Source organism: Kwoniella botswanensis, chromosome 1 (assembly GCF_036426115.1).
Source record: "Kwoniella botswanensis chromosome 1, complete sequence".
Classification (NCBI taxonomy): Eukaryota; Fungi; Basidiomycota; class Tremellomycetes; order Tremellales; family Cryptococcaceae; genus Kwoniella; species Kwoniella botswanensis.
This window is the reverse complement of record NC_088599.1, coordinates 5,171,418-5,193,801: the sequence shown is the minus strand read 5'-3', so window position 1 is coordinate 5,193,801 and position 22,384 is coordinate 5,171,418. Positions and strand designations below refer to the sequence as shown.

The 22,384-nt window shown below is 44.9% G+C and overlaps 4 protein-coding genes across 4 annotated transcripts; 2 read left to right on the top strand and 2 right to left on the bottom strand.

Moving 5' to 3' along the window:
- Positions 1-610: 610 nt before the first annotated feature.
- On the top strand, positions 611-3,879 carry L199_001977 (uncharacterized protein; the record flags this gene model as incomplete). The annotated part of the gene is made up of 2 exons (XM_064887728.1): positions 611-2,736; positions 2,835-3,879. 2 exons carry the CDS (start codon positions 611-613, stop codon positions 3,877-3,879), a joined length of 3,171 nt encoding a protein of 1,056 aa, XP_064743800.1.
- A 258-nt stretch (positions 3,880-4,137) lies between these two features.
- On the bottom strand, positions 4,138-5,717 carry L199_001976 (pyrroline-5-carboxylate reductase; the record flags this gene model as incomplete). The annotated part of the gene is made up of 7 exons (XM_064887727.1): positions 4,138-4,171; positions 4,314-4,407; positions 4,535-4,606; positions 4,686-4,923; positions 5,004-5,172; positions 5,301-5,622; positions 5,693-5,717. 7 exons carry the CDS (start codon positions 5,715-5,717, stop codon positions 4,138-4,140), a joined length of 954 nt encoding a protein of 317 aa, XP_064743799.1.
- A 398-nt stretch (positions 5,718-6,115) lies between these two features.
- Positions 6,116-7,162, top strand: L199_001975 (uncharacterized protein; the record flags this gene model as incomplete). The annotated part of the gene is made up of 2 exons (XM_064887726.1): positions 6,116-6,172; positions 6,299-7,162. 2 exons carry the CDS (start codon positions 6,116-6,118, stop codon positions 7,160-7,162), a joined length of 921 nt encoding a protein of 306 aa, XP_064743798.1.
- Positions 7,163-7,363: 201 nt separating this feature from the next.
- On the bottom strand, positions 7,364-22,352 carry L199_001974 (uncharacterized protein; the record flags this gene model as incomplete). The annotated part of the gene is made up of 20 exons (XM_064887725.1): positions 7,364-7,617; positions 7,683-8,148; positions 8,204-8,352; positions 8,402-9,385; positions 9,491-11,874; positions 11,922-12,628; positions 12,687-14,565; positions 14,619-15,074; positions 15,126-17,252; positions 17,315-17,791; positions 17,852-17,936; positions 18,002-18,736; positions 18,794-19,363; positions 19,422-20,507; positions 20,564-20,763; positions 20,815-20,941; positions 21,002-21,335; positions 21,435-21,934; positions 22,015-22,158; positions 22,220-22,352. The coding sequence occupies 20 exons, from the start codon at positions 22,350-22,352 to the stop codon at positions 7,364-7,366; spliced, it is 13,797 nt and encodes a 4,598-aa protein (XP_064743797.1).
- Between the last annotated feature and the right edge of the window lie 32 nt (positions 22,353-22,384).

Here is a 22,384-nt window from a genome sequence, read left to right as displayed (position 1 = left end):
TTCACTCAACATTGACATTGTGTTCACACATCATTGTCCTTCGCATAAAGTTTCATCCTTTGTTCTTTCATCTAGCTTGATCAGGCATAAACTGCCATTATGCAAAGGAAACAACATAAGACGAAGGAGCGGACGAAACGCCTGTTATCATGCTGACACACTTCTTCCAAGGGGTAAGTAAGCTAACTTGAACCGGTCAATTTGGAAAGATCTATAATCATCTGTGTGGGAAGCAGTAAAGGATGAAGTGAAATATGGAAACAAGATCTAGACTTTTGGAGTAAGTCGTCAACGATCGATCATGATAACGATCAATTATTTCGCTCCAGGATATCAATGAGATCGAAATCATTCTACCTGTTCAATCCCCTGGAACAATAAATCCCTCACCATCTTGTTTTGACCCTCTTTGTCATCGTATTGTTACTGGCGAACAATAGATCCCTCATCATTGCCACCGGTCTCCATCAACCTCTTTTCGCTTTCCTCTTTATCAACAGGCTTGATCAAAGAAACATCTAAACCTGAACCAAACCTTGTTCCTCGACTTCGACTAATTCTATTCGTACCGTCATATACACACACCAACCTGTGCCTTCCTGTAGACGCGATGCCCTCAGCTATATCTCTGTCGACATCGATCATACCGGATTTCAAGGAGATTCGATCCCGATCATTCTCCTTACCTAAATCTCCTAAAGCTGCCAAACGATTCTTTGGCAAGAGCGAAGACTCACCACCTGTTCCACCTCTACCTTCCTCCTCAACAAATACTACCACTCCGCACCATCAGCATACCCCTTCCTCTTCTTCGATATCGTCCACTGCCAGTGCTAGTGTAGGATTCTCAGGTGCGACTGTCGTTAGAACGCCCCAAGAGGCATTGGAAGGTATAAAATCGCTTACTCCCCCCGTCTTACCTCAACTACCTATCGCTCACGCCTACACTAAACCTAGCCCAAATGGGCGAAAACCGCCAATCTACCTTCATACACATACCAACTCTTTAGATAGAGGTAGATCAAACCAAATGAATGGTGCTGTTCAAAGTAACAACGGCAATACACCTAAAATACATAGATCACAAAGTGCAACCGAGGAACTTCGATCTCCCATATCAACTACATCAACTTCCAATCCTGCTACGCCCGTTACTGCCCCACCGTGTAGAGGAGGTATAGTAGGTGTCAAAGGAGTATTGAAATCGCCCAGTTATGGTTACCTGAGGAATCACGATGTATCGGCCGATAAGTGGGCGAGAGAAGTTCTGGGTAGTATCAGGATAAGTACGGATAATCATAACGATGTGGATGTTTTGGGTCTTAGGGGAAAAGTCAATATGGATCTGGGTGAAGGGGAAGAATTGAATTCGTTTATCGATTCTTACGATAGGAATACCAAACATGACTCGTCCCAATCTTCAGTTGGACTTTTCCCAATTCCTCAATCGTCATCGGCCAACTCAACAACCAGCTTAACTTCAATCCAGACATTTGGGCATGATGATAGATTTAGAGGATATCAACCTTCCATCGTATCTACCACCGCCTCTACCACACAGGGATATACGGAAGATCAATACAAACCTTATATCCAACCTGGATCTTCAACTACGAATAATAGTATGTTGATGTTGGATGAGGATCGATATCCACCAAGGTCAACTTCGACTTTACAACATCTGGAAGAAGTCAAATTCCCTTCTTTTTCTACACCTTTACCACCTCCTACTGAATCTATCATTTCGACAACAACAAAGGAAGAACAAGAAGAAGAGTATGATAATATTGATTATGATCCATTCAAGAAAATTGATACTCATACTACTAGGCCTATATGTACTACCACTAGTACTGCTTCGTCGCACTGTTCTCGATCTTCATCTTCGACAACAACCAAGGAGCAAACTGAAGTGCAGGACAAATCCATGTATGCACCAGTACCTGTACCGGTACCATTCATGACGCCGACATATCCTAAGGCTGACTCAGTCGAGAGTACCTATTCACCCCGATCGAAACCACAACAACTCCCCAGTGAAAAGGAGAAACAAGATGAAGAAGATAAATCGTTCTTGTTAGCATTACCGACAAGAGATTTCACAAGATCACCTTCGACTCATTCTATGCATCCTCCATCTCCACTTTCTACATCTACATCTACCAATTCGAAATCTCAAGGACACACGAGATCACCTTCCACCCCTATCACTTCTTCTTCACCCCAGAAGACGATGATTCGAACGCATACTCGAAGTCCTTCTTCCCCCGCCGAATTCTCTCCATCACCACTATCTCCCTCCCCGAACGCTCCTATACAGAAACTCCGACGACCTTCCCTGTCATCTAACAGAAGTACCGTCCGTCCGCTTCCACCCGTTAGTCGAACTTCCACGAGGCTATCAGTAGTACAAACTCCCTTCCACGCTACGATCCTTGAAGATACCTCCCGACCCTTACCGTCTGGTCAAAGTGATCTGTTACTGCTGAATCTAGAATTCGCTTATTCGTTGGATGATAAACCGAATAACGAAAAGGTTATATTACCAATCGAGGTTGTCAGACAATATGGGTCGAATAGGTTGTTAGATTGGCTAGATAGGTATCTAACTAGAAGTGAAAATGGGAATAATAAAAAGGTGATTTCTACGGTCACGACTATACCTGAGATGACTGATGGGGCGAGCGCGGAGGAAAGTGATTTGGAGAGTGATAATGGATTGACTGCGTTGCTGAGGTGAGTGAACGAGACCATCAAACAATTTTGATCATGACTCTGCCTTACGACGGATGTTGATAGAGTTGAACTGACTGCGATTGGATTGACTCGTACAGAGACGAATACCTAAATTCATTCTTACTTCCTGATTCACCCTCAACAGCGACTAGTCTCACCACTCCCAATCCTATTCCTGTTCCATCGGCTGTTGAAGGGATATCCATGCCCTCATCACCTACAAAAGTTAAATCTCCATCCTTACCAAATATACCTCTACCACCTACTCCAGCATCGACCCTCGACGTTCCCGATGAGATCCCTACTCGACTTTCATCTGGTGATGCGCCAGAGCCTGCTCCGAAGAAAGAAGGATGGAAACGAGGTGTCACACCGAGACAGTACGAGCAATTACAGAACATATATCCCACACCTTTATCTTCTTTGGCGCCTACTTCACACGATGACGATGATGACGATCAGGCTTCCAAATCACCTTCGGACATGGAGACGGAGTTGAAAGAACGAGAGATAGATATGAAGTTGGAGGATAAGTTCAATTGGATGCCACCTAAAACACCTCCTTTGAGTATAAGGAGACACTCGAAATCGCATTTACCCCCAACACCGACGTTCACGAGTAGAACAACAGATCAGAAAGAGGACCCAGGTCAAGCACAAGGGCAAAGTAATTTGAGGGAACTGAGAATATTCTTAACTCGCGAAGCTGGCGCATGGCATCGGATAGCTCATCGACTCTTGTCTGGTAAATGGGGTGATATGCGAGGTGAGATATACAAACAGAGGGTGATGGATGAGTTAGATTGGGTAGGAATGACGAGTCTCAGAGAAGAATTATCCAACAATTTCACTACGAATTTTGTGGGAAATGGGAATCTAAGTTCACCACCTGTTAGTATAGGTGGAATTTTTTCAAATAGAATAACAAATTCCCCATCACCATCAATGACACAGGTACCTCAAACGTCCATGTCAGCCGGATTCATAGGATTCACACCTCTAAGTGGGAATTCTTCCCCAGGGATCGGAATGGGAGGTACGAAAAAGATAATGAGAAGTAGTTCATCAACTTCCTTGATGATGTTGAGGAATAAGGGGAATAGAGTCAGTGGAGTCAGTAGGGGTGGATCTGGTTATATATGATTTTGATCATTGTGTATCAACATATGAGTTTTTATATACCTCGTTGACAGTACTTTCATTATTTGATAAATATATGTGTATTTGATTTATGTATGCATAGTAGGATATAATTGTATCGTCGATCGCATGTCAGCATATTGCATTGCACTTCCTCCATATGGCCGTATTTCTACATCAAGCAAACTCCGAGCAACCACCATCATCGCCACCATATCAGAGCTGGTTCTTCAAACGATTGTCAACATTTTGATTGGTGCGTTACTTCTTGGAATCTTGACCTAAACCAGAAGCGCTGTTAGGCACAGGTTGAAGTGACAGACCAAATCGAAGAAAGCAGATTGTACGTGTGAAGAAGAGAGAAATAACAAATCTTCAAGTCAGCTTCATATTTTCTTCACGATGATTCAGCATTACGAGTAGAGATGGATACTTGCTGGTTGGTAGCAACTTGAATGGCTCTTGCCATTGTTGATCTGACTCTACCGTCTTCGAGAGTTAAGAGACCTGCGATGGTACAACCTCCGGGAGCTACAGGGAATGGAAAATCAGTCAGAGGTTGTTTGCAAGGTTGAGAAGTCGATAGGTGACAGGTGGAAAAGGTGAGGATTGAGTAAGGATGAAAAATCATGGAAAGGTAGGAATCAGGTCAACTCACTAGTCACACTATCCTTCAACTGAGCAGGATGTAATCCAGCGTAAAGTGCCATCCTACCCGTACCTTGTAGGGCTATCATTGATTATCAATAAACATCATTCTTAGCTTCTTTCGATGTGATAAAGGATATAATCATTGACCGATGACTCACTCTGAGCAGCCAATTCCAACGCTTCAACTCTTGGTAAACCCATCATCACCCCTCCATCCGTCATAGCTTCCAGCACGAGCGCTACAAATGCAGGTCCTGATCCAGCTAGCGCAGTACAAGCATCAAAGTATTTCTCTTCTAAGAATCTGCATCGTCCACAGGAGGTGAAGATGTTGAGGATCAACGTGCGTGACAAGGCGTCCGATACAGGGGTGACTACTGTCATACCTTCTCTTATCTAATGGAAGGATTTGCCAAGTGTCAGCTTAGTAGTAGATATTCACCGTGTACGATGTGGTCAGAAAGGTCTATACTCACCTTACAAGGGGTGTTAGGCATTGCTCTGACTACTTTGGTAGATTCCGGAACCCAAGAGACCAACTGAGAGATAGTCACACCTGCACAAATAGATATGACGAGTTTGCCCTTGACGGCTTCGGCCATACCTTCTTCTAAGAGGATTGATTTGGCAATGTTAGGTTTAGAACTGCGAAAGTGGATATCATATTGTGTTAGCTGCACAATTTGAGCTCGTAATTGACAATGAGACGCCCATATCGACTAATAAGTGTGTCGACAGTTTGCAGATTGAAGGTATAGATGGATATTACTCACCATACAAGTATCACGTCCGCTTCCTTCACAGCCTGCACATTACCCTGTCCAGCTCTTACTTCCACATCACTCCCGAATCTACCCAGCCCTTCAAAAGTCTTTTTCAACTTCCTGCCTGTCTCTTCTCTACCTACAGTCGCGATAAATCTAGAAGGCAGTGATTCCTCCGGAGCATCGAGGAACTGACTGGCAGTAGGAGTAGATATTCCTGAAGGAGGTTCAGTCTCTCCCGAATGGTGTTTCTGGGTCAGTGGAGCTGATAGTCTAGCTTCGAGTGAGGAGAGGACCCCGGAGAGAATGGCTACTCCCATGGTACCGCATCCTGAGGTGTTGCGTTGATCAGCTTCTGAAGGTATGTTGACGAGTAAACCTGGTGGAAAGGGTGGACTTACCTAAGACAGCTAATGTATAACCCATTTTGCGATTGTAGTCAGGCGGTATATCGGAAAGGTGCAGTGGTGACTTGGCTCTTATTGCGAGGTATTATGATGCAGCTCAGCTTTTGTGAAGCCAATCGATAGTGACAGATAAGAGGACATTAATCTGCATTTATGTCCTTTTCTGTTCGTTATCTTTGACGACTCAAAATAGCGAATCATTTTATCATTTCGGTTGATCTTCGCTTAAACCTACTGTACATACCGATCCACACTTGATATTTGGCTTCCTCATCTTCTTCCCATTCATTCAACCGTCTTCGCATTACGACAAGCTCTAAATCCACCGTCTACATAGCTTCTTAAGACGAGGGTCAGTCTCAGACGATCCAAAGGATCTCATCAATCAGAAATTCAGAAAAAAAGGCCGATGGAAGGATGTCCTCCGAAGTAAATGCGATTGCCAAACCGCCTTCGAGGGATTCAAGCGAAGAGGTGAGTGAAGTATTAGAGCTTCATCGGCAATGCCATAACAGGATCAAAAGAAGAGCTCCCCACTTCTATTCCACATGAAGCATAATGTATGTGACTGGCGTTGATTCATGATACTTGGATACACAGTCATACCCTCCAATCGTACCAGGAGCCTCTCTCCTCTTGGCACTCCGACTAGCCAATCGACCTATCCTCTTAATCGGTGGAGGAGTAGTAGCATCCCAGAGATTATACTTTCTACTCGAATCAGATGCTCATATAACAATCATCTCTCCTGGTCCATTACATCCTTCTATCCAACATCGCATCAACGACCCTTCAACCTCAAGTAAGATAACATGGTTGGATCGTCCATATCTCGGTAGGAAGGATGAAATCAAAGTGAAAGATTACGATCTAGTCATGACTGCTATAGATGATAATGACCTTTCCAAGGAGACATGTGAATTATGTAGAGAAGAGAAAGTCATGGTTAACGTTGCGGATATTCCACCACAATGCGATTTCTATTTTGGTGCTCAATTGCGTAAAGGTCCATTACAGATTCTCATCTCTACCGGTGGGCTGGGTCCAAGATCAGGAGCGATGATCAGGGATTTGATACTGGAAAATTTACCGTCGAATATAGAAGATTCAATCAAAGGGATTGGATTATTAAGAGCGGATTTGAGAAAGAGAGCTCCTGGCGTGGGAGGAAAGCTAGGTCAGGAGAGGATGGACTGGATGAAGGAGGTCAGCGATACATGGGGATTGGACTTGATGAAAAGGTTCAATGATGAGGAGCTAAGGAAGGAGATCTTAGATAAAGGCTGGGAAAGTAGGAAGATCCTGGGACCGGATGATCTAGGAGGGAAAAGTAGCTCTTGGACGCAGGCGATACAGCGTACTCTGGGAACAATAGATTGGACAGCAGGTATAGGTGGATTTGGTTTGGGTGTAGCTTTCACTTCGCTTGGTTTGATGCTCCTACAGCGACAAGGGAGATTATAATCTTGGCGTTGTCCTCCATATCTGCTTCATTTATCATTTTTTATAGCATATCATTGTATGTACAATATATTTTAAAACCCCTCTGAAGAATAAAAGAAACTAACTATTCATCATAAAATTCATAACTCATCGTGAATCTAGCACATCATCATGTATCATACTCTACATAATATCTAATCCACCATTTCTTATGCTTAATCATCAAGCAGCAGTTAAACAAACACCTCTTTGAGCTACTATCGCCTGGCCCTCACTTTCAGTCTCCAAATCAACGCTGAACAAAACATCGTTCCTATCTCCATTCAAGTACACAGGTAAGTTTACGATGTTAACTCCCTTCGAAGGACGTTCATCGCGTCTTAACCAGACGATTTGCGATGGACCAAGTGAGACCGATCGACCGTCGTTGAGAGTAAGATGGTCAGATTTCCATGATGCTCCTTGGAGGTGTAATCCTATGAAGTTAAAACAAACATGAGTTCTATTCTGCCTCTGGGATCACCAACGAAGTCAGACTCACCTTGAATAGCGAACGAACTTTGTCCGCCTGTCCTCTCAATCCCCACACTCAATACCAACTGTTCCAACGACCATCCTTTATCGTGGGCGACTGCTTGTCTAGTAGCCGTGATATACGCTTCAGGTTGGAATAAACCACCAAGCCAGATACCCTTATCTCCCTGACCACCTTGTCCGTTCGCTATGCCTTCCAACTGTCTAAGTCTTTCGGCAAAATTCGAAATATGCTGAGCTACAGCGGTACCTTTAGGCATTTTGAACTTCTTCCAATGTGATGGGACTGTTCCTCTGTTGAGATCCGATATCAAAGCACGCAATTCATTGGTTTGTTTCAGATCACCATTGCATACTTGAATGAGTTCGGAGAGATCACGTCGGATTCGCTGGAGCAGTTTAGAGCCTGTCGATGCTTCACGTGCGAAGAATCGGGATAAGGGAGAGTGATTATTGGGAGGTGTGGTAAGGGTCTATGTCATATCCGTTGTTAGATAACGCCTACAAGCTCAGTTTCAGATAACCTACCTTAGGTAAGATCGTTAACCAATCTTCTGCATGTCCCTTCAGAGCCGTCATCCAAGCAGGTCGTCCAACTGAAGTAGCCGCAGGTCCAGTCTCGTCTTCTTCGTCATCTGTGGTCCTCATCTTTCTCAACTTCACCATCATCGCGTCACCTGCAAAATACCATCAGCTAATTTCCACCACACATTTAGGTCAACTCACCTTCCGCAGCAGCAACCAGTCCTTCAGCCGTACCAGGTAAACTCAACCAAGCAGGAGGTTCTCTTTCCGGTAAAGCCTGAGCCCATTGTACGAATTGACTCATCTGTGTACCTTCAGGGACATTCAATCCACCATCGACATGTTCGACAAGCTTGAAGTCCGGATCATACGCTCGAGCGGTGAAAATTCTATCTACGAAAGCATCTACCACTCTTTGGTCGTAATCGGAATCGACTCGTCCACCGTATACAGCTTGTTTGATAAGCGTGCACAAGGCCACCCAAGGGATTTGAGCAGGGTCTACATTCGCTTTGCCCTTTGCAAGATCAGTAAGCCAAGTATCGATGGTATTGAGCGCTGCATCGAAATCGGAGTCGTTGAATTCATATCCTTTACTCCAACCGATTGGGAGGTATCGAAGTCGTTCTTGTACCACGGCATGGAACCAGGCCAATAAGAAAAACAACCTTGATTTCTCAGCTGGACCAGTCGTGATTCGGGCTTTGGGAATACCCTTGAGACTATCTAGAAGATTCGCTCGGACTCCTGGAGGAGGTTCGTTCATAATGATTCGGGATTGTCTAAGAATGTTGACCGGAATGACAGGATTAATCTCCATAGTTAAGAATAGCCGGAAGTTTCGGTTGGGTGATAAGCTGTGTAATCGTTTCTCGAGTTGAGCTAACCATCCGGGAGCGAGGTGAACGTTCTTAAGCAGTACCCATGATCCAATTCGAGCAGCATTGGCAATCGCTTGATCAGCAAGGGTGAATCCTTCTGCTGAACCCATCGCCACTGATGCACAGGCAGTACCGGCTGTTCGACAGAGATTGTCAATTCGGTAACTTGCATCGTATCCGGGAACGGAAGCAAGAGCCACTGGGTGTGTTGGATCAACTTCATTGATGACGACTGCCTGTAAATCATATGCAGCTTGATTGGCGAGGTCGGAGCCGAAAGAGAGATCAGCAAAAGCAGAAAGGGCTTGAATGAGTCGATCAGGTCGGAAGAGCTTGATGGTTGTCATTCGTCGAGCAGCAACGAAAAGTCCTGTAAAATGTCAGCGTCGTTCCTGACTTGTTAACTTACCATCAGCTTCAGTCCAAGGCCATGGTACTGATTTCTCAGGGGTAGCTGAAATAGAGAACTCCTTCCATTTCTCCGCATTCGCTTCAAAGTCCTGCTCCAGTACTTTAGCCATTTCCGGTCCTACTGAGCTATCCAAGCTTCTTCTTTGTTCCGAAGTCAATCTGAGTTCAGCTTGAGATCCCCCACTTGGTATCTCTAATACAGCATCGAGTTCATCTAAGACGGCTTCATCTGTATCACTTCTCAACCTCAGTTTAGCTAAAGATACAGCCAAGACCAAATAATCGGTATGCAACAGTGATCTTGAAGTCCGTTGGAAAGTCACCAGGAATAGGTCCCGAAGTAAGATAGCTTTTCGAGACTGAAGGTCGTTGATACCCTTCAGGTTGGGATTTTGCAAGAGGATATAATCGAAGATCTCCAAGAAATAATCGAGGGAGAACTGGTAGAAATGATTGATTGTCGCAAGCTGTTCGAGGGTAAAATAGATACCACTACAAGCTTGAGCAAGTGGGAGATATTCGCCCGTAACAGCTTCGACTTCTCGCATGACCACTTCGGTTTCTTCGACCTTCCTCGTGACTTCTGCTGCTTCTCGCTTGAGTACTTCCAAAGTCTCAATAACCTTGTCATCGTCCAAGATACTTCCAGAGGACTCATTCAGAGCTTGCAAGAGAGATCTTTCGAGATGTCTTAACCGAAGTCTGAATTCACCCTGAAGCTTCATTAGATCTGTCCTCTTTTGATCAATTTCAGGTCTTTCTACCTTCAATACCTTGTCTAAAGCTTGGGTCTGTAGACTGCTTCGAGTCATGGTAAAGTTGACGAAAGTAACTCTACTACAAATATCCGGGGAGAACTCCACCGAAGGATCTCGAGTGGACAGGAACATGGTGAATGCAGGAGAGAAATCAATATCTTGATTACCGATTCGGATGAGGACTCGACCACCGGTACGACGCAGTTCTCGATTGAGCACAGAGTTGAGGATAGGATCAAGGTTTTCGACATCTTGAATGAGTAATGGATTACCGAAACGTAAAGCACTCTCGAGATTCTTGAGGAACGCCTCATCCAGGAAACTGGTAACGGTGATTTTCCTATCTTTGTATTCGTTTTGAAGAAATGCAGCAGCTTGACCAGTCGGATCAACGATGAGTGGGTATCGGTTGTATCTCTTGAGCATCACGGCATTTTCAACGCAGAGGTTATCGGCGGGAAGAGCGTTGGCTTGCCAGATGAGTCTCTCGTCTGCAGTAGACAAAAATTCGGACAGTGCGAGATCGTTCTTGAAGTGTATACCAGCTTCTGCAAGGTGATCCATCCATTCCCTTCTCATCAACTCCCGGTAACGTTGGTCGAAGAAACCACCGTAGGCGAGGAAAGCAGCTGAAATTAACACATCTCCTACGATAGTTCCCATCTCAGTCTCGAATGTCTTGCTTCCAGCATCCCATCGTTCTTGTTCTGATGAAAGACTCTTGAGCAAGGTCATACTTCGGTCAACTTTGCTTTGTACTCTATCCATTTCACTCTTGATCGACTGAGTTTCACTGATGAGCAACGCATATTCTTCCTTGTATCGGGCGATAGAGGCTTCTAACTCTGCTACAGTATCCGTGACAACTTGAGCTTGCTTTTTGGTATTATCAGCTTGTTGTTCCAACGAAGCGACTTCTTGTCGGAGAGGAGCGACTTTATCAAGGATTTCGGAGAATCGCACTTGAGCTATAACCCATTGTACGAGAGGACCACAAGCTCTACTTGCTCTGTTGACTGTTTCAAAGTTGAAAGCCGGTTTGTTGATGTAATCTCTCATCATTCGATCTCGGACAGTCTTGGTCATCTTCTTAGTATCGAAATTCTGGATGCTCGAAATGAAGTCGTCCCTTCTGATGATAGCTTGAACAGTTCGCCAACTATCAATCTGGTGGCCAAGGACGGAACAGGCAGATTCCATGGCAAGTTTGACAGCTTCGGGTGGATTAGCCATTGATCGAACTTCTGACAAGTGTTGTTTCTTGATATTACCAACTGCGGCTAAAGCTTCCAGCACAGCAGGTTCAGCTTGCGCGAGATCCTCTTTGACGATTTCCTGACGTTGCTGGATGTATTCATCTTGTTGGACCAACGCAGCTTGGATTTCTATAGAAGCAGCTTTCTTTGCTTCAGCTTCTTGTTGGTCTGTCACCATCTGTCTGAGCTTCTGATTCGCTTCAGCATTCTTGGCCTCCAATTGCGAGCTCTTAGCAGCGAGACTATGTCGGAGCTCTTCGACTTGGTTGACGGTATCTCGAAGCTTGTCGAGACCGACATTCAGATGTCTTTGTTGTTCTTCGAGCTCTTCTCGCTTTTCGTTGAATAAGCGAACATAGTGGTTGATGCTATAGTCACAGTCAGCATGGAAACGCAACAGAGATTGGAAACTCACAAATCCAGGAAATGTCTCGGTGTGATATGGTTATATTTCCCTTGTCTTTTGGACAATTTACTAGTGACACTCTGCATTGATTGATGAACGTAGACCATAGCATTAATGATCGCTTGTCTATGAGAAGGAGGCATCGGTAAATCTCGATAAGCGTTGGGGAATGGCGCAGCGGGCGTGTAAGTCGACATATCGAGATCCAGAGTCTGGGTAAATTCGAGACCGACTTGATATAGGGCTTGGTCGGACCAATCACCAAACCAGTCAAGTACACATCTATTGAACAACGCAGGAGACGTTGCAGCTCTTGAAGCCAGACCGTTCGCCGGGGGGTTCATGGTGAAGACAACGTGCAAGTTTCTCGCTACTTGTTGAGTGAACCATCTGTATAGCTCTTCATGAGAGTCGAGCATTAGACCATCCCGCTGAGATCCTTCTTTACAAGCTGTCATCAGAGCAGCATGTTCGTCACCTTCGAATAGACCGGGAACTTCAGCATTAGCAAGTAAAGTGTTCATCCTTTCCAAGAAACCGGAATCTAAAACGTTCGATTCGTCCATGATGAAACAGATCTTTTCGCCTTTACATCCCGCTCTTCGAAGCACTGTTCGTAGATCTTCATCGAAATCGGCACCTGTGTATTTGTTGGATACTTTGATTTGGTAAATGCTGAGACCGTTCATCCAAGCGACAAATCGAGATAAGGTAGTCTGCAATAAACGGCATGGTCAGCTTAGCTCACATAGAAAGGGTCAAACAAATACTGACCTTTCCGCCACCACTGACACCAATAAGCAATAAATGACCTTGGATTTGTCGGAACACTCTGTCGATCCTAAGTACATGATCAAGAACATCGTTGAACAGTACAAGTTGGACGTCCAGCTCTTCTTCATGAAACACCCGCAATCTAGCTTTGGTATATTCTCGAAGTTGCTCTCGGTTGACGGGGATGTAATTCCTCGAAGTCCAGTTGGCAAACAAGATGGGTCGGGCGAGAGCCTCTTTCTGATCGATCGTAGGGAAATGTTGAGAAGCGGTCGATTCTATCTTATCATCCGTCCAGGCCTTCTCATCTTCTGCTACTAATCTATCTTGGAATAGACGTAATGCTTCATGAGCCCAGACTCTGACCAAACCTTCCACAGAAAGGGTTTCCAGGGGTTTGATAGCTTCGTAGATACCTCTTGACCACCTTGTAAGCTCTCTAGGAGAATAGATGTAATGGGCCTGAATGTCTGCTGTGAAACGTTTTTGAGAAGCCAGATAGAAGTCGACCATAGCATCTGTAAGAGCATCCGAATGACCACGGAGAGTCGGAATGACTTTAAGCAAAGCTCGGTTGAAGGTACCGTAAATCGTTTTGAGAGATATTTCACCTGGGTAATCGACCATGACGACAGGTGCATGTCGCATAAATCGGTGACTGAGGGGTACTCGACCAGGATCCGTGGGAGGATTACATGCTCCGACAAATTGGATTCTTTCCATCTTGACCCAAGCTAAATCCGATGTTCTCCAGAAACCATTGCATTCCATCAGCTGTCTGAGGAAGGAGATAACCCGTTGAGTACCGTACTTATCGGTCGCAGGCAGATTGATCTCATCGCAGAAAACTACCAGCCATCGACCGATTTGTTGAGGCGCAAGAACAACACCATTGGGTGTCTTTCGATACTCGCAGTATTGCCCAAAAGTCTTGAGGATGAGTTCGGGGGTGGTAGCACTGGAGAAGTTCAATCCAACCACTTCGAGATCTGGAAGTTTTCGCAGAGCACTGAACAGAGTCATGGTCTTACCGGAACCAGGAGGACCACAGAGAATAAGTGGTTTGTGTTCGGCAAGCCAACTGTAAAGAACTTCCTCGTGTCGTACAGTATCGACAGTAGGGATGACAACGTCGGCTAAGGTGATAGCATGAGTCTCAACTTCGACAGTCGGTACTCTTGACTGCCAAGCAACCCAAGAAGAAGAAGCCACATCGACATCGTAGTCGATCAAAGAAGCACCAAGACCCAAAGTAGGCGTTTCGATACCGGATTCTCGACGTAAATGTTCTCCTAATTCCGCCCGGATATCAAGTTTGGCATCTCCAACAAAAGACCAGACGATGTTGAGCAACAATCTCCGAGTGACATAGGCTTCAACCTTTTCAGCAGCAAGAGGGAAGTCGGCATGTCTGGCATTGTACTCGAGCACATTCCGGACAGTAGCTTTCAGAAGAGAGAACAGAGTGTTGAGAGCTCGGATAGGAGTGAAATCCATAATATGTTGGCACTTCTCGGCGAAGTCCAAAGCTGAATTGACCAGTCCATTCGGGCCAAAGTGCGGTTCTAGTATACTGACAATCTGCTTTTGAGATTCAACTTGAGCATTGGATGCAGTGTTGATATCACCGATAGCGGTATAATCGGGGGTTTCGTCATCTTCGGAACCGATGGGCGTCGAAGCTAAGATATCTAGATGATGTTGGCAGACCATTGCAGTGTCGATTATCTCATCGCTAAACCAGATCATACCACACCGACTGACAGTGGCAAGAGTGGCATATCGAAGGTGTTCAACTTCGAACATTACTCGAACATTGGGTGGTAAATTGAGACGTTCACCATTTGGCAAAGTAAGCAGTTTGTTGTCATCCAACACACTAAATGCTACCCATCAGCGCTGCTTTAGTAGTGGATGTACAGATGAACTCACCTATTCAGATTTTCTACCCATTCGGGATCAACGTCACCATCAAAGATAATCCAATGTCTCTTGGTAGTTTCACCTCTAACGTTATCTACTATTTTCCTGAGGATATGGGTGAACAGACCGTCATTCCATTCTCTGGTAGTAGGATCAAGTGTACCGTACAGAGCTTCTTTGTCAATCGCTTTAGGATCGATGACATACGGTGTTCCTTCGATACCATCAAGTCTCTCCAGAGCGCTGAGAAGGACTTGCCAAGCTTGCGTTTTACCTGAACCAGAAGGTCCAACCATCATGAGGCCGTGAGAGATGTTCTGGATTTGGTATAATTGAACGACCTTCTCCATCCAAGCGGGTCCAGCAACTAGTTGACGCTCTTTGCATATTTCCGAAACTTTGGCCTTCAATGCATCGAGATCCACAGGGACATAATCTACATCAGGGAAGACATCTTCAAGCAAGCTATAAGAAGCATCAGCAATGGGGATACATGATGAAGGAGAAAAAACTTACGCTTTCAACAGAGGAACATCCTCAGCCACCAACTTCGGTACGATAGTTTCCGTTACACTCTGTATCATAATCTGCTGTTCGGCAATTTGGTCCGTTTGTTCTTCATTACCTTTGCCTATCAGGTGTCTATCCCTTTTCAGTATACCAGCACTGGCTAAAACAGATTTGAGAGCACGAAGACCGAAATCATAGTGAGGTTGAGCAGAAAGCTGTTCCGCACACAGGTTAAAGAATGGTACGACTTTTGAAGCTAGGTTTTCCGCTGTTCTGAAACCTTTTGAGAATAATAATACCTGCGCGATGAGTTCTTGATCTGGTCGTGTCATCGACATACTTCTAAAAAGTTTTTTCAAGTTATCGGGCAAGTTCGATCTACCAGCATAACCAGGATTCATAGTGATAAATATACCAGTTCGAGTGTTGATCTTGAGCTTCTTGCCAACCAGTTCAACTTCCGCATTGGGGTTGTTGGCAGCTTGAGCGAGACCTTGTTGGATGCTTTGTACTTGTTGAGAGACAGCTGAGAGAATCCTTTCCTCAAGTCGATTGAACTCGTCGAAACATCCCCAAGCACCGACCTGACACAGACCAATGAAGATTCTACCCATAGCTTGGAAATCGAATGTCTCGTCACAACAGAACACAAGGACAAATCTGCCGAGTTGTACACCGAGAGATTTGACGGATTCGGTCTTACCAGTACCGGCGGGACCAAAGGGAGATCCACCAAGCTGATTGTCCAAAGCTTGAGTAAGTGTAAGGTAACATCTGTCCGTAAGAGGAGTTTGGACAAGTCGATCAGGGATACCTAGATATTCGTAGCCATATGGGAAGACGGCATCAGCCATATGGATCTCCAGTCGAAAAAGAGGGTCCTCGATATTCTCGTTGAGATAGAATCGCATGTGATATAGCCAATCGAAGCTTGTGTTGTTTCTGACTCCCGCAGTGATCAGCGATCTGATCACATCCCGCTGATGCACGAGTTCGGTGATAAGATGCTCGCATTTTCTTCTCTGTAATACGGCGATATCTTGCAGAACAGTATCAGCCAGCAAGTCGAGGGTTTTCGATACAAGAGCGAGGACGCTCGTCAATCCAGCAGCAGAGATCGAGGCTTCAACTAAGTTGGTCCAAGCGATTTGAACGGCGAGTACTACCAACTGAGCAGGGTAGGAATCAATCCAAGCTAAAAGATCCGCCAGAGAGAGGTCCGAGTCGACTTTGAACAAAGCTTGCAGTTCGGAGACAGCCTGAGAGAGGAGACGAGCAAGAGAAAGTCGCATCTCTGATTCGACCTTGGCGAGCCAATCATTGATTTTGGGGTATTCTTTGAGAACGATAGGATCACGGAACAAGACTTCTTCACCTTCTCTTGATGCAAATCCGAGAAGTTGCGTCTCCTCTTCATCTAATTGTAGAGTGGAGATACCAGCAAACATCTTCTTTAAATGCTTCATGATACGTCTGGTATCTTTGCTGTTACCGATAATTTCCAGTAAGTCCTCATCACCAACAAAGTAGAATCGAGGGAAAGACGATCGCTCTTTTTCTAGGTATTCTCCCAAGGCCTTTTGAATTTTAGTAAGTAGATCGGCTAAACGTTCCAAATTCTTTTGGATGGCGGGGATGTTTAATACGTCTACAACGAAAGGCGATTTGTTGACCTTCTTCATCACTGTCAAGAACTCAGAATTGATATTTTGGAAACGGGCGCTTTCCACAGGAAGGAGATGCTTGATGTCTGCACTTCCTGAAAAGATACCTTCCAGATAAACCCACTGTCGCTGAACATCAATCCAGACATCGAAAAGTACGTGGATCCGGTTAAGCTTCTCTTCCCATGAAGCTGCATCTTCTTCGAATACTCTGTAGTAAGGTGACATACGCATTGCTGTGAGCGAGTTGAGGTGTTCTCCACATTTGTTGAAAAGGTCGTCCCAACCTCTAATCAATCCACATTTGTTCTGGTAGTTGATCAAGTCGAGCGAGTACGATGTCCAAGTTTCCCTAACTTGTTTGAGGAATTCTTCTAAAGCCATTTCTCCTTGAGCTTGAACGACAACTTCCTTAATTAGGGTCTCGTTCCTCTTGAGATCGAGATCGTAGACTTGACCAAGAGTCATCCTAGAATGAACGTCCTTTTAGCAACTGTGTTTGGCGCCAAACAGTCAATAAAGATCACTCACGTTGTAGCTTGGGTAGAAGGCATTCTCAAGGCTTTATACAATTTTGACCAATGCCTTTCCCTTAAAGCTTCAGATTTCAATTCACCGATTAGGATATTCGACTTCAACAGACCTCTAAGCGTTTCTTGCACATATTCGAATGCAGCATATTGTCGCATTCTACTAGGCATATCTCTTGTCGAAGATAAGATCGCATCGAGTTCTTGACGAAGTTTACGAGGTTGAACGGCGGACCAAAGAGTTTCTCTAAGCTGGGCTAATCTTCCCCAAATGCCTGAGAGAGCTGTCCAAACAGCTTTCAAATCTCTCACTTCCTCGGTTACAGGTTGTAGTCTATCGTCTTTGGTATGTTCGAGATCGAGAGCTTCTTTAGCTCGACAAACTAGATCGTATTCTTCGGTCAATCTTGTGAGTCTACCTTCGAATACATTCAGGGTATTGATAGCTGTTTCAGCTTTGATACTACCTTGAAGAGGTCTATATGCAGATGATCAGCTTGAGATCTCATCGCTAGATGGTTAGTAATATATGACTGACTTGTTCGCTTCCCATTCTGTGACGAAATCTCCAATCCTTCCATCAATGACCTTATCTTCGGCAACGATCTTGAGTTGAAGTCCAGCTAAATCAGATGACACACGTACTCAGCACGAACCTCATGGACAAGGGCAGCGAAGATACACTTACCGACTTGCTCCTTGATGGAATCATCTTTTCTCTTCAAAATCTCAGTGAAAGCACTCCATTCACCTTGCATCTGGTCGACATAGAGCCAATCGTTGGGGAAGGAATACCTTTGTCTTTCTAAGGTCTTTTGACCAGAATTGAACTCCTCGATTTCAGGTCCCCATTTGACGACTTTTCTCTTGAGATCTTGTACGAAAGTGATAAATGCGACAGCTTGAGCAGTTGATGAGCCCTCAATCGCAAGAGTTTCTAAATCGGTACGAGCTTTCAAGATGGATGAATAGGTTTCTTTGATCGATGAGCCAAGCTTGGTACCGTATCTAGTGAGCAATTCTCGTTGCCACGAATCGTACTTCGCATTGACTTTACTCTGGGCATTGGCATAATCAATTACGCATACACCAAATTCTTTCTTGGTGTCCGTGGTGTCGAAGGTAGTTCTCGCTTGTCGAATATCGGAGATGAGTTGGCCCCATTCAGCTAAATTGTCGCCGAGTCTGCTATAGACCGATTCCGCTTCTAGATCCCAAAGAGATTGGAATTGAAGCCATTTGCCCACATAGGCATTGACGGTTTGCACCTTATCCTCGATCAGAGCTAGAGGCTTTTCAATGGTGCCATCATCGAAAGAGGCGAGCAAACCCACATAGGACGTTTCCTCTACACCAGCCTCATCGACCTGAAGGCTAATCTCGTATCGAGAACTGCGGATACGATTGAGATTGCAGACCACACCTGATAAATGGAGAGGTCAGTAACCGAAAGTGCAGTCATGTCATGTATTGGACTCACCTAGAGCATCTTGGAGTTGACCTAACCATTCCTGTCTAGCTATTTCAATAGGAGGGTCGAGGTAGATGACTTGATTTCTGATGCGGATTTCATGTACAAGCGGTTCGATATGTACTTCGGATTTACCGCCTTTGATACCCAATTGTTGATTATCTCCGTTAAGAAGACTGAACTCGTCTGTTCTTTTGAACTCTTCGCACCAGGAATCGATGGCTTGGACAAGTCTTTCCCTTAACAATTTATCGATTCGTTCATTGAGGATGACCACCCAAGCATCAAGGTTACTATAATTCTCGAGATTTAAGTGATCAATCGTTTTTTGGATCTGGCTGAGAAGGTTGGAGAAAGCCTCGGCAGTGAAGTCACAAGTAGAGAGTTCGTCGACATTGCGGGTGATGTCTGTAGATATCTCGATAAGAGCATTGGTCTTGTCCTGAAGTAATGAAATAACCGAAGCAAATTCTCGCACGAAGAGGAAATGTCGATTCTCTCTTCCGTCCGCAGCTCCACCAGGAAGATATCGCTGCCCTTCGTATGCGTTGACCAAGTGGTCCCATTGCATCTTGATGCCTATACACGAATGTAAGTCACAACGCACAGATTAAGGACAACTGGAACGGCCACTTACCTCGCTCAATCATCTGTTGGGCATGTGATCGATAGCTAGCTAGCAATATAGCGACGTCCTCGTTTCTGTCGATCAAATCGAGGGTTTGAGTGTAGGTCCTAACAGACTCCATCAAACTGACAGCATGAGGGTACACTCGTTTCGCATCTTTGGCTTTATGACTGATTGTCAAGGGAACAGGGAATCCGAGCCAGATGAGCGCCCTGACTTCCTTGAAGAGAGCAATAACTTGAGGATCGAACTGAACAACCAATTGGAGCTGACCTTGAGCGTTGGTGGCGGTAGCTCGAGTTCTGATCACATCGAATAGTCGACCAGTGACAGTAAGATTACCTCTCTTAGTGATATCTCCGATCCACGCATCGTACAGAGGTCTAGTGTCCAGCTTGGCTCGAAAAGAAGCACTTTCAACTTGAAGCTTATGTCCTTCGGCGTAACTTTCCCATCCTTTTCCTAGGACATCTTCTACCCTTCTCATGTATGTGAGAAGCTGCCTTTCAATCTGTCGAGCCCAGATGATTGCGCTTGATACCGAAGGGAAATCTCTCATTTGCGACATATGGTATGCTTGGGAGTTTCGATAATTCTCGGTAAATTTTTGTCGTAATCTTCGGATATCTTCTTTGACAGATTCAATAAGACGTGTTTGGTATTCTTGGATAGCACCTCTGATCTTAGGTCTGACGAAAAGAGTGTTGAATTTAGAGAATACTCTGAACATCTCTTGTGCATTCCGAGCGGTGGCTAATTTATCTCTCAATCTTGAGATGATTTGGTTCTCAATCCTGGCTACTCTGTCGTTGTAGGCAGTTTCGGCAGTGTACCAAATTTCTGATCCTTCAGAGGATACATCGAGAACGTCGACGTTCTTGACGCTTTCGTAACTCAATCTGACCTCTTCCTCCATGTCGATATCGAAAGGAGCATCGTTGCCAAGACCGCTGAATGTTCTTGTTGAGGAAGTCATGACTCGCAATTGTTCATGAGAGCGTCTGAACCCTCGGAGATAGGCGACTCGCTCTTGAAGTTTAGCATGAGCAGGATTGATCTTGATCGAAATGAACTTTTCGGCTCGTTTACGGGAAACTGATTAGTGGTATATCAGCTGATAATAATCAAACGCAATCGTGAAGCCAACTCACCTTCTCTAGCGACATTGGTGAAGTCTTTCATATTCTCATCCCAAGTGGCAAAAACGTCGGCTGTCATAGCCATGACTTCCTCAAATTTGGCATAGTCCATGTACATGAGCCGTTGACTACCGAGTACCTTGAGGAGCTGGTCGTTGAAATCCGAAGATATAGCCTCAACAAGAGGAAGGGTTCGTCGTATGGGGTACGGGCTGAGAAGAGCTGTCAGCTGGGTTACGCTGGATGTGTGCGTATCGACTTACGAGAGTTTCAGCTTCTTGTTGATATGCCCAAAGATAAGATAGATAGCTTCTTGTATTTTATCAAGATCTGTAGCCGCTAAGAGCTCGTCAAGGGGGAAATCCTTCATGAGAATATTGTGCTTATGTACTATTCGGTCATTGTGTTAGCTGAGTTTACTGGCATCGTTCAGTACATAAGTTGACTTACCGATATCTGTGGCTTCTTTCAGACCAGTATCAGCCAAGAAACTGACAGTCGCATGGAATCTTTTGGCATGTTTCAGTACATCCATCGCTAATCCGACTTCTTCACCCTTGAGCTGTGCTTCAATGTTCTCTAGAGCATTCTCCATAGATAACCAAAAATTGATTTCTTGAGATGCTGTTCCTGATGAGACATCTCTTGAGAGTTTGGTGACCGATTGAATCTCTTTGATCCATGAATTGACATCTGCTTGTAGCTTGTTGAGAAAGGCTGGATCGGAAAGCAGCGAGGAAGGCTCAACAGCATCTACTGATACTCTTGTACCGTTTGCGTGACACTATTGTACCGACCTGTATCAGTATCGGTCCACGATAGTACGAATAGCGTTTGAGAGCCGCTTAAAAAGAGGAGCGAAGGGAAGGAGCGTCGGACTTACCTGAGCAACAGCTTTCCTGATGGCAGGATGAACACCCAATCTAGCTTCTGGGATCTCCACATTCTGTTTCAGATGCAACAAACTCAACTCCAACTCTGCGAACTTCTTCTTGGTTACTGGAATACCCATCGAAGCTTCACCTGCTTGATTTTTCTTGTTAGACTGATTTCCCGCCAGATTCGTTTTAGACGATACGTAAGAATCAAACCATGGTGCTACACCCCAATGTACCAGACTATGCAATCCATCGTATGGAGTGACTTGATTAGTAGGAGTTGTGACCGCTGTAGACGCTCCTGAGGGTATTTCATCGGAAACTAATGCAGGTACGGCAACAGATGAGGATGATAGTTGGAGGAAATGTAATTGCGTTCCTAACGGATTCAAGGAATCTAAGGTGGGTGAGATTTTGATCAAAGCAAGTGTGGAGATGCAATTTGGTGAATGAGGTGGAGTAGGTGGAAGATGTAGTCGATATGTAATTCTTGCGATTGGTGCATCTGGAATAGCGAGACGAAGACAACCAAAATCATGTAAGCCAGTGTTCATATGCGACCATTGTCAGATAGGCTGGACTTACCATCCTCGTCCACATCCAGATATCTCTCTTTAGTGATATATACCACCTGACATCCAGGGTCAGTAGCGAACCTCACAGTCTTCTCGTCGAAGCTCGGATCTTCAAAAAGGCTGTCTTCGATTTCTTGTTTTGTAGCGGACATCACTAGAGATGGGGAGATTCTCAGTGTTGCGCCTGCCAGCTGCAAGCAGAAAACATAGCTCACCTGGAAAGAGAAGAGACTCCAAGTATGTCTTAAAGACATTGACATCAAACTCCAGCGTTGCGTTACCTCTCCCCCCTCCGTCATTTAGAGGAAGGGGTGATCCTATCCCATCATCGATGGCCGAAGTGGCCATTGTTCTTGGCCTACCCTACTAACTATCCCAAT